The 11,455-nt window shown below is 40.6% G+C and overlaps 2 protein-coding genes across 2 annotated transcripts in view; both read right to left on the bottom strand.

Moving 5' to 3' along the window:
* Positions 1-585, bottom strand: part of kcnab2a (potassium voltage-gated channel subfamily A regulatory beta subunit 2a) — a 69,420-nt gene extending 68,835 nt beyond the window's left edge. The window contains exon 1 of the mRNA XM_031845747.1: positions 516-585. The gene's annotated coding sequence lies outside the window, so the exon portion shown is untranslated. The remainder of the gene's footprint in view (positions 1-515) is intronic.
* Positions 586-844: 259 nt separating this feature from the next.
* park7 (parkinson protein 7) lies at positions 845-7,308 on the bottom strand. Its single transcript, XM_031845803.1, has 6 exons — positions 7,109-7,308; positions 6,509-6,610; positions 6,009-6,068; positions 3,580-3,649; positions 2,003-2,089; positions 845-1,359 (listed from the first exon to the last, which is right to left on the bottom strand). The coding sequence occupies exons 1-6, from the start codon at positions 7,196-7,198 to the stop codon at positions 1,199-1,201; spliced, it is 570 nt and encodes a 189-aa protein (XP_031701663.1). The 5' UTR covers positions 7,199-7,308; the 3' UTR covers positions 845-1,198.
* Between the last annotated feature and the right edge of the window lie 4,147 nt (positions 7,309-11,455).

Consider the following 11,455-nt stretch of genomic DNA (forward strand, 5'->3'; position numbering starts at 1 on the left):
GAGAGAGAGAGAGAGAGAGAGAGAGAGAGAGAGAGAGAGAGAGAGAGAGAGATTCTGGATTCCAGTGATGTTAACATACGGCGTTGATCTGATGTCATTAGTGTTTTAAACTAACTGGTCCTGAACGCGTCTTTACATTGTGAACATGTGACGTTAGTGTCAAACCATTACGGCACGGACTGCAGCGAACTTGATGCTCGCCACTCTGCACACTTTGCAAGCTAATCACGGCTGAGACAAAATATTACTAATTACAAACACACGCTGTTTTAATGATACAAATAGTGTTGCTGTTGTGTTATAAGCTAAAGGCAACGTTAAAATGTCCATTTCGACACCGTTAGTATAACGTGAGCTAGTTACCGTGATTAACGTTGCGTAAACTGCTGTGCCAACGTTAATTAGGAGCAATTACCGTGGTTAAAACCTATTTCGGAAGAATATCGTCGTTGATAAAAGTGTAGCTAACCCACACGATTCTTCCAGTCACTGGAGAAAAGCACAAACGTCCTTACCTCTGCTGAAATCCTTCTGGACTGTGTGAAGACCCTCTTGGATTGTGTTGCTTGCTCTGACACAACTACCACGCGCTGCAGGAGAGCCCCGCCCAGCTGGCTGCGGGCGAGCTGCCATTGGTCAGTTGGAATACAACTGCAGCCAGACTGAGGCTTCTTATTGGCCAGACCCAGCTGCCAATCTATTCGGATTCTTCTTCCCGCGTTCTAGGCAGCGCTCACAATACATTACATGGTGCAGCCTATATTTAGGTGTCAACAACTGCAGATGTGTGAAAACAAGTACACAGTGACCTTCAGTATTACAATAACGTAGAGTAAGACAAATGTCAGCAAATTGATGTTTTAATGTCAAGGGAAACAATTCAAGCTGTCACAGTAATGAGCAATTTGTGGAAAAACTACAATGTAACAACATCAATTTAACTCAATTTGGAAAGCCTGTGAATCGACATTGTATTTTTATATGCAAAAAAACCAATGGGTGTTTCTCATTGGCAACCAAAAAAGATAAAGGAAGACAATAACATGAACAGAAACATCCTCGTGTCCCCTAGGGAGAATGATTCGTCACTAGTGACTTTGACTCTTAGTGCCAGCTATGTTGGATTAGCTGTCTCAGTAGTGCAAGACGTCTACAGCGGGCAGTGCTGCTCGCAGGATGTCGGTGAACACGGCTACACTCAATCTTTCATAACAAGAGGAGCCTTGACTTGAGCTGCAACCTCAGTCCCCAGAAGTTCCTCTACAATCGTCAGGGCAAACTCAAAGCTGGTTCCTGGCCCACGGCTGGTGATGTAATGTCCATCCTTCTGTACTCGAGCCTCTGAATATTTATAGTGGTCTAAAAAAAAGACAGAGCAAAACCATAAGGTTAATCACAGCATGAGGTTCAAGATAAAGACTGAAAGCCACACGTCAGACATCACACTGTAACATATATTCTTACATATAGATCATCCAGCACCAGTTTAACTGACCCAGTTCTAGTATGTTCATCTGCTGTCATCTGAGTGGTGTGCTCTCTACACTACTGCATAGAGACATGACTTTCAATAGGCGAGAAAAAAGCTAATACAGCACCATCTGCTGCCCTTTGGAAATAATTACAATTCCTCATGTTTTGGGTTAAAGCTGCAAATGTTAGTCACTAGCTGTACTTTTCAGCAATACTTCCACCCTTTTTACCAGCCGCGACGACGACCCTGGATTTAGTAGTTGGAATTACCACAGAGGCCGTTTTGAGTTGCCAGGTGTTCATATTTCTGTTTGTCTATGGTCAGATTGCACTGCAATAGCGTTGCAACTGTGCAATATGCAGTCACGAAACTTCGAAAGGAGTGTAGCTGTGATGAAAATGAAGGTTGACGTCGTAGATTGGCGTGGTCCCAGCAAGGGGGGCGAAGGGGACATTGCAGTCGCAGCTGGTGTGATCCCTTCAAAAGATGGTCTCTAGTGTTTGCAAGTGTTGTTGTTGTTGTTTTTACCTCCAGCCATCATCTTCTCCTTCATAGCAGGATGTGTAGTGACTGTGCTGCCGTACCCGATGCCATGTGCCAGAAGAGCAGTGGGACCTGCAGAAGAGCAAAGCATTTAACTGCTTCCTGTGATAAGGCGACACTTGTTCTTCTGCTTGTGTCGGTCCAGTTTATACAGAGTCGTGGGTAAAACACTATATCCTCAAAATCACTTCCCTCAAGCTCGACACTAAATCAAAATACAATGCTGCATTGAACAGTAGGAACTGCAGTTAGTACACAACAATATTTATAAAAAGGTGTCGTCAGCTGTGCCGTTGTTTCTAAGAATACTCGTACAATATAGAGTTTCACACTCTCTCCAAAGACTCTGCAGCACATTGAAAGGAGAGAAGAAAAAAAAAAAAAAAAAGGAGAGGCTGAAGACATTGACTGCTGCTGCATTAACTTTGGCAACATCCTACCACTGCAGTGAGCTCATCCAAAAACTGTTAATAAATAGAAAGTTATTGATTATGCTACTTGGCTGCCTTCCCATGCAGTCTAAAGATTACACTTTCCCGTGGCAGAACAGAAGACTGCCAGTTAAAGCCGAGCAACTCCAGTTACAGAAAGTCCCCACCCAGAGGACACCCGCCTGGGAGAGAGAGACCTTCTGAGAACCAGAGGCAGACGTGGAAATAAAGGGTTATGATGACCAACTCTCTATTTGTGTCTATGTTTTGTGGACTTGCATGTAACAAATATTAGCTCAAAAAGAGAAATAGACAATAAAAGGCTCATCCTGCTAGTTTTGTTTTTATTACACTCATTGTTCTGGTTTTTAATAAAGTGCTTTTTGAACCGACCTTTTTTTTTTTTTTTTTTAAATCACGATAATAATTTGCATTATAGGGCAGAATAATACATCTTGCAACTGGCCCTCTTCCTGGCAGGTTCATTAAACTGTATATTCCTGTGAGGGTTTCAGCAATTTTCTAGGACATCCTTCAATCCACTTTGCCGCATTGGTCCCCGTCCCTATTCAAAATGTCCTTCCAATGTCCTTCCTCTGCATATGGAGGCTTTCAAAAAAAAAAATGTCAGTGCTTGTGGGTTCACTCAGGGACAAGTCATTAATCAAACCCTCACTCTTTCATTCCAAATGCCAAAAAGGAGGGTCACACTTGATCGTATATTAATCTGCTAACTGTATATTTTTTTTAAATGTTGTTAGGATATATGATAAACTCTTCCTAGGGCACAACCAGTTACTAAATTACCAGACATCCACTGCCATGAGCATACAACTGACTAATCCAATTTACTGGCACAATATTAGCGTGATACATTTAAAACCACAGTATCAAACAGTTTGTGTTGTTTCTACCTAAAATGTTCACAGGTCTCATGATAGCATAGTGCAGTGTTTATTAATTTGTGTCAAACTGGTTTGATTTGGAAAATTAGTACATTTAGTGCTCCATTACTGAAAGCCTCTGAATTAAGTGCACTGTGTAGGTTGAGGAATTTACATCCATTTGTTCAAAGCAACAACACGATGCTATTGTATAATTATGACTTTGGTGTGTTTTCACAGACTGTACCTGCACAGATGGCTGCAATCAGGCCTTTTCTGGCATCTTGATCCTTCAGCACCTGCTTCACTGCAGCAGACTGCAAGAGAGCATGCGAAGCAGATGCACACAGAGTCAGGAAGTCACTTGCAGGCCGTGTGATTGCACAGTGGATATGCTGACTGTATAATCATTGAAAATAACTGGCAATGTGTGTGAACACATCAAAAATAAACCATCACTGTTTCAATACAACCACAGATTTATTAAAACAAAAGCAGCATCTCAACTAAACATGGATTTTGCCGGATCTCATTTGTCAGATGCACTTGATTAAAATACTGACTTTAGTATCCGTTCTACTTCCTGAGAGCATCGTAAGAGTGAGCATTCACTGCTGTATGCACGGAGGCAGAGATAATGAGAGAATACATCAAAATCTTCTTGTAATCTCAATTCTGAAGCCCCAAAATATATGTTTAAAGGGTGCATGTACAACCAATGATGATGGAAAGAAATACATTAAAATGAAGAGTGAATCACTGAAACTCTAAATTATGAGCAGCTCATAGTGGCATCTGAGAAAAACTAAAAAGAAATCACAGATTAAGGAAAAGCATTGGAGAAATGAGCCAGAGGGAGTTTCGTATAGAGCTGAGCGATTGAGGAGGAAAAGCAAACTTACGATCGACAAATCATTTATTTTCAAATCCATATATGTTTACGAAACAAAGCGTTACCCTGTGAAAGGCATATTCCTCTAAGATTATCAATGAAAGTGGGAAAAACAACAATTTAATTCTCAACCATTGATCGCCTATTGCATCCTTCCCAGCTTCGTGACCAAATATACCTCACAGTCAAAATGTGAGGAGCTTGGGTTAGGTTAGATAGTATTGCACATTCTGTCCATAATCAATAAAAATCTGACCGTTGGAGTCTCTTCGAGAAATTAGAATTCTGGTCAAATGAGTGAAGGAGGGACTCCGTATAATCATCATGCAGTTGAGGTCTTCCACTGGATGCTTGTATGCAATTTCCACTATTTTCTTTTTTTGGACAGTTTTACTTGTGATGTACTAGATATTGTTGATTGCTTTCTAGAGACCGATGCACTTTAAACAGCTCTGGTCAAGCCTCTACTCCAAAAACAATATTCTGGATTCTTCTGTTTTTGAGCAACTTTAGGCCTATTTCCAACCTGCCGTTTTTTTTTAACACGATATTGGGAAAGGCAGTATTTAAACTGTTAGATGCATTCTTACAACAACATCGATGAGACATTTCAGTCCGCTTTCAGAAGGGGACGCAGTGCCGAGACGGAGCTTGTAAAGGTCATAAATGATCTTAGAGTCCAGATAATAAAAATGTCTCCATTCTTGAACTTCTTGATCTAAGCGTTGTATTTGATACAGTCACGAGATGCTTCTAAAACAACTTGACAATTGTGTTGGTCTCTCAGAAACAAACTCCCATCACAAATAAGACAAGCAGCCTCTGATGATTGATTGAAGAAAAAGCTCAAAACTTATTTTACAATCTCGGTTTTAATTTCACTCCATTTGACCATAAAATGATGCAGGTTGTGTACCAGACTTGTCACGTGCTCTTTTGAAGTCTCTGTTTACTTCCTGAATGTTTGCCCAATCCCCTCGAACCCCAGAAACAAAACACAGCTGTGAGATTCACACTCCTAAACACATCTTCGACAGATCTGGCAACCACATGTTGTGAAGTGAACGCTCGGGGAGGGAGAGTGCGACATCTAGTGGCTGAACGTTATCATTGTTATCAATAGCACCTTTAATTAAGGCACGGTCACACATGCGCAAATGCAGGCCACTAACCATCGCATGCCGAGATGAGATTCATCCTTCAATTTCACCAAAGTTGAACCCCACGTGAATGCTAAAATTCTAATTTCTTTTGCTAACAGAAGCAAATATTGTTTCACCCCTTTGCTCACCCACAGTTGAAGTAAACGGTGAGCGAATATTCATTTTGCGCACTTGTGACCAGGCCTTAAACTCTCAACAAATTAAACACAAGAATGTTTTTTTTCCCAAAACTTTAACTTTGATTGCTTTTTATTTAGTCACAACTATTATAGATTATAGTTCTATAGAGGAATATTTGAAACCAAGTTTTCCAGCAAATTTAGGCAATTTATGTTCCTGATATTGTTATTCAACTTGGCTTGCTTTGCTACTAATTTTCACATTATTAATTGTAAGAATATATATTTTTTTCACATGGGATTGACAATGGCATGACATTTCTTCTTCCAACAGGGGATATAATGAGATACAGTTTAAGAACCACTGAGCTACTCTACTGTCCTGCTCCCAAGCAGGGTTAACCCGGGCTCTTAAAAAAGAAAAAACTATATGTGATCGGTACTCTAACTTAAAAAGACCATAAAAAAACATTTACAGGCAGGTGATCCAAGTGTTTCTCACCTCTGCTAGATTCTGGGCCCCTGGCATTCCTCCTGGCAGAAGCACCACATCGTACGGGCCCTGGGAGACAAACCATGATTGATAAAGAGAAACTGTGAGGTTTGATATTGTAGGCAACTATTCAGAAACAGAATCATTGGAGGATTTCACGATTAGAAACAGGGTTATTGCCTAGAAAGTTTTCACATATAAGAAATTAGTCTTGGTGTTTAGTGCATAACAATAAACATACAGAAAAATGTAGAGAAAATAAAAGATAAAAGCAAGTACTAAGTAAAAGATATTGTGCAATATATATGTTTTAAAAATGAAGAGCTGAATTGTTTTGTGCAGGAATGTGCAAAATACTGTCTGAGAAATATGCAAAAGTTCACAAAGTTTTATTCAACATGGTTTGATTAATGGAACGGATTAAACTGAAATCCATACATTACAAAATATGAAATATAGCAACTGTTTTAAGGTTTAATGAGAGAATTGTAGATGGATGCTGAGCCCACCTGTGTGCTTGCCTCTTCCAGGCTCGCATCAGGACAAATGACGACGTTTCTGCTGCACTGGACTGGCTCTTTGCCCGTCAGCCCTGCAACCGTCACTGCAATCTACAGGTGTGGGTAGGTCATATAACAAGAACATTAGCATAAAGGCATGACATGGCATCCTGTCTGTATATACGTATGGCTGATGGAGACTTTTATTTTGAAGGCCATCAAATGGGGGAGAATGACGTTGTACTTTGACATTTAAGTTGGCCTCTTTCTGCACTCGCTTTAAAGGTTATGAGTGCGTCAACAGTCATCCAGATACCGTATTATACATCAGTATAGTATTACAATTCCAACATCAAAACTGTGACCGGTCAAGTAACGTTAATAAAACGATATTGCTTCCGTTAGTTATTTAATAATAACGTTAAGTTTTACAAATTATTTCAATCATGATCACAGTGACTGCATGTCTAAATGAGGCTGTGGTGTTGTGGACTGACTACAGGAGGTGGCTAACGTCAATATACAACTCATGCAAGCTGGCTAAACTATGCTGATCAATGGTAGTATTAGCTAGCTAGCTAAGTGACTGCTAGCATACAAGTCACAAACCCCGGCTCTACGCATGATGTCCACGGGGATGACTGTTTCCATCTCCTCTGCACCTTTAGACAGGATCACCAACGCCCTCTTGCCTGCCATGGTTAGCTTGTAGTTATGCTACTGGCAAATGCAAAGACGCTAACTTCAGTGTGCAACTTCCAGCAGCGACTGGCACGCTCTGCGATGAGGTTTTGACAGGAGGAGGGTTGCCAGGCTGCGTCCCTCTATCCCCCTTTCAAAGACAGCGCTCCATGAACCCCTGCCTACACCGATAAAACACACATGTCAAGTATGACACATTACCTACGAAATTAGTTTCACGGCTTCAACCAAAGTATGAATCAAATTAATATGAATAACTGTAACAACCTTCAAAAAATAAGGAATGTAAGACGCTTGCAGGGGTAGTTTTGGAAGCTCAACCAGACTCGAGCAGCTTTAAATTTTAATTTTGATACCATATTGTTCGTGTGTAAAAAGTTTGTCCATCAGATTAAGCATGGTCACAAATACTGGACTCACACGAGAGATTCATTATTTCAACGTAAGTCATTGATAAGAATAACAATGATAATATTATTTGTCGTGAAAACACATCTGGTCGATTTCAGTGTTTGTTTTAATAAACCGTAAGCATGAGCATTAAAATGATTATTCAGTTTCATTTGTGCACGTAGCCTATACAAGAAACACCACTATTGCATTCTGAAGGCGATCCAGCTTTTGTTTCCATAAAAACTACCCTCATAAGATGATGAATGTATAATTACTGTATGGTACACCACGAGAAACAAAACATTCCTAGTCAGTGATACTTTATCTACAGGCAGCCACATCAAAGCATGGAGCATAAAATGGCCTTGAACAACAGTCACCACGTACTTTCTGCCAGTAGGTGGAGGCATTAACCAAAGATTCCTGAGGGGACGTCAAGGTAAGCTTGAGAATGAAGTTTACATTAAACAGTAACCTTCACTGTCTTGAATTTAAGGAAAGTGAACCTCGGAGACAACTCCACAAATGCTATTTTTAAAAGCATGAATCCACGTATCAGTTAATGCCAGTTAATCACAGGTTTATGATCAGCTGTAAATTGCTATGCAGAGAGCTAATTCAGGAGCATAATTAATGTGGTTTTGAAAACAACCCCAGGCAGCAGGACACCGGGTTCACCAACTTCTTCAAGATCTGTCTGAGAACTTCTGCACCAAACTCTTAAGACAGTGAGGGAATCATATTCCAGTGTAAATCCTAGACTTAATGTCTGGGGCTTTGGCGTGCAGGCACCCATCCCCGTTAATGTGCCTCTGTGCATTCTGCTGCTGAGATCCACTTTCATATTTGTGCGACAAACTAGAGCCCAGTGAAACGGCAGATTAGACAAAAGCGTAGGGGGTGCTGGCAGCAGGTTGTTCATTGCGTGCCTGTGAGTGAATCCAAGAGGCAGCGGTGATTACCAACATATGCAGCTGGGGATCAACTGAACCAGACCCGCGGTGACACTCGAGCTAATTTCCATACATTAATTCACTTATGTACATTTACTAATTCCTTTCAGTATGTAGTCATAAAGTGCAGGATTACACTGAGGGAATATTTCAAAGTGACAGTTAGTCAGGGGGACACGTAATGTCTGAGACACTGAAAACAAAGTGTCTGACCAACAATTGACGAATTATAACTATTTGCACAGGGCTTCAACGTCTCCTCTCAAGCCGGTTCAACTCTTAAAATAAAGCAATCCCTGGAAAATAATGAAAACACATTAAAGAATAAGTCTGGCGATTTGTATTTTCATCATTGACAAAAAAAAGCCCATTAAAAAGACCAAAACTATCAATAAATGGATCTGACAAGTATTGTCTCTGTAGCCAAAGCTGAGCTTATTCCTTTGTGCCATAGATGACTACAGTTATCTTAAAACTTTTAAAAACACTTATTTGAGCCACATTGTTGCCCTGGATTTGTTTATTTTACGATAAACACTGTAGTTTATTCAGCCAGTCAGTCCCACATACACCGCCCTGTTGTCACGAATGAGTATAGCACTTATTATTCCATGACAAAAGTTCAGTAGGAAACAACATTTGGTTTTGGTCTTTTAAATATAATACAATGCTAAACATATCCTTTAAAACGGCAAAAACACTGCAAACATGCTTTGGAAAATGGCATATATTTTGCATATGAACCAAATATACAAAATGTTATGAGCCAATAGTGTGGCTTGGTAGAAAATGGTGATTAACTGTGTATATGGTACATGCAGTACAGAACAGTTTGTATGTTCTTCTTGGGATATTTGAGATTGGCCTGTTGAGTAAAAGGGTGCACATCAGTGGATTCCTTTGCGTATTATTATTTCTCTCTTGCTCCCTCATGCCTGCTCCACGAGGCCTTGCTCTGCTTTATCTGGCCCTTCGCAGAGGTCTCCTCGAAAACCTGAAGGGCTTCTGGAATCAAACCTCCGGGGAGTCGAGAATACAGAAACATCTTTTTTATAAGACGGGGACAGAGGAAAAAGAAAATCCTCAAACTGAAATGAGGGAATTCCACAAATTACCATTTGTCACAAAGTAATCCTGTTACTATTGCAAAGAATATGAAACGGTGTAAACATGAAAATAAACTGCTAATATGGATGTAGCTTACAAGCAGAGGCTCTGTTTAGTTGAGATACAGCTGCACAAACCTGTTTCAGATCCCCAGTAAGGAAGAGTGCCACGAAATTCAAAAGTGGTTAGAGAATATTTGCTTCTATGGGGATAGATTGAAATTTTCCGATGTTTTTCTTCATTTATTCTTTGCATTGCTACATTTCAACTCATTGTGGTCCAACCCTTCGCTAACTCTGACTCTTTCCCAGTGATCTAATGGCAGCATTAAGGGCTTACATTGCTGCAGTGAGAAAACTGATGAATATTTAGAAGCATTTTATCTTCCCATCTGTGCACAGGCTTTATCTTGTGTCTGTTTCACACATTGTAAGCCACTGAGCGCATGGAATGAGTGACAAGCATATAATCTTGATTGCATCTTGACGCTATTACCTTATGCCGCCAAGTGCTCAGGTGACAGCTGGGGGACAGTGAGGAGATCTGGGGGAAAAGGTGACATTGAATTTATTGCACCTGTGTCGACAGTCAGCAGCCCCATGCAGACACAAGATGGCGCCAGTTGAGTAGACTAGTTCAAAAAGCAAGGCCAAGCGTGTGAGAATATTTTCAACAATAATCTCTGCAAATTACATAAAGAAAATAATACGAAAGGAAAGTTGACTTTGTAAAGGTACAACAAAGACGATTCGTTCTCCTCTATGTCAAATCATCAAAAGTTTTCAGATGTTCAGTATATTTTACCAACTAAAGATAAACTGAACAAAGATGTGTTTGGATGTTTGTCTCAACATCCGTTTCACAATTTGTTTTAAATGCTTTGGAATTATTCAAAATTAAATTCCCATAAATTCAACGCATGAGAAATTGTTTTCAGCTACAGAGGCAGTATTACAAATTAAGGCAACACATAAATGTGTTGTTTAGATTATTAGGTATGTTTGACAACATGAACCACAATTGCCTCACAGTCATTTCTAGTTTAAATAATCTGCCTTTCCTCAAATTATGCCCCAATCCGTGTGTTACGAGGGGGGCAAAAGTGACTCCTTTTTTTTTATTCTCCCTCTCTGTCTCAGTGAGTATCAGTCTGTTTTTCTCTCAGCTTGCCTCTGTTAGATGCCTTAATGCTGTACAGCGTGGCCTATCTTCAAACAGGAATGCTGATGATCGCCCTGCAGCGGTGCTCCCCCCCCAGCCCCGGCCCCGGCCCCGGCCTGCTCCTCTACACAGAGGGCAATAAAGACACAAGGAGGATTAGTGTTGTGTGCCTAACAAAGTGGTTGCCAGAGAGTGAGAGGGCCATGCCCATGGGCTCAACCGCAACCCTGCTCAGCTCCACTCGGCTCTGTCGAGGTCCCCCCCTGCTTGGGCTTCCCTAAGGTCCGCTCCCTCTCAGGGAGCTCTGTGGATGTGTGATAGACTCTGAGTGGGTGAATTTATGTTGATGCTAAAGAGGCAGAGGACGCAGACAGATAATCCACAGCTTAAGCAGTGCTGTAGTAACTGTCCCCCTTAAACAAGGGAACATATGTGCAAACAGTTAAATTTAATTCAATCACATACTCGGGCTGTGCATATTTTTCGCTAAAGACTTCCCACAGTGAACTTAGACAAAAAAAGTTCCAACTCTTTGACTAGTAGGCACTTAAAAATTAGCATGAATAAACACATGATGATTTAGTTTAGCCTACACAGGAACCTGTGTCTTTCTGTGTTGGTTTATCCCACTCACCATCCA

This window comes from Anarrhichthys ocellatus, unplaced genomic scaffold (genome assembly GCF_004355925.1).
Source record: "Anarrhichthys ocellatus isolate YVR2014 unplaced genomic scaffold, GSC_Weel_1.0 scaffold1, whole genome shotgun sequence".
NCBI lineage: Eukaryota > Metazoa > Chordata > Actinopteri > Perciformes > Anarhichadidae > Anarrhichthys > Anarrhichthys ocellatus.

What these genes read in the sequence shown, in the direction of transcription:
- park7 (XM_031845803.1), bottom strand. Translation starts at nt 7,198, where the DNA reads ATGGCAGGCAAGAGGGCGTTGGTGATCCTGTCTAAAGGTGCAGAGGAG. An exon ending in ACATCATGCGTAGAGCCGGG is followed by an intron (nt 6,611 to 7,108) that starts GTTTGTGACTTG and finishes CCACACCTGTAG; the next exon opens with ATTGCAGTGACGGTTGCAGG. An exon ending in TGGAAGAGGCAAGCACACAG is followed by an intron (nt 6,069 to 6,508) that starts GTGGGCTCAGCA and finishes TTTGTCTCCCAG; the next exon opens with GGCCCGTACGATGTGGTGCT.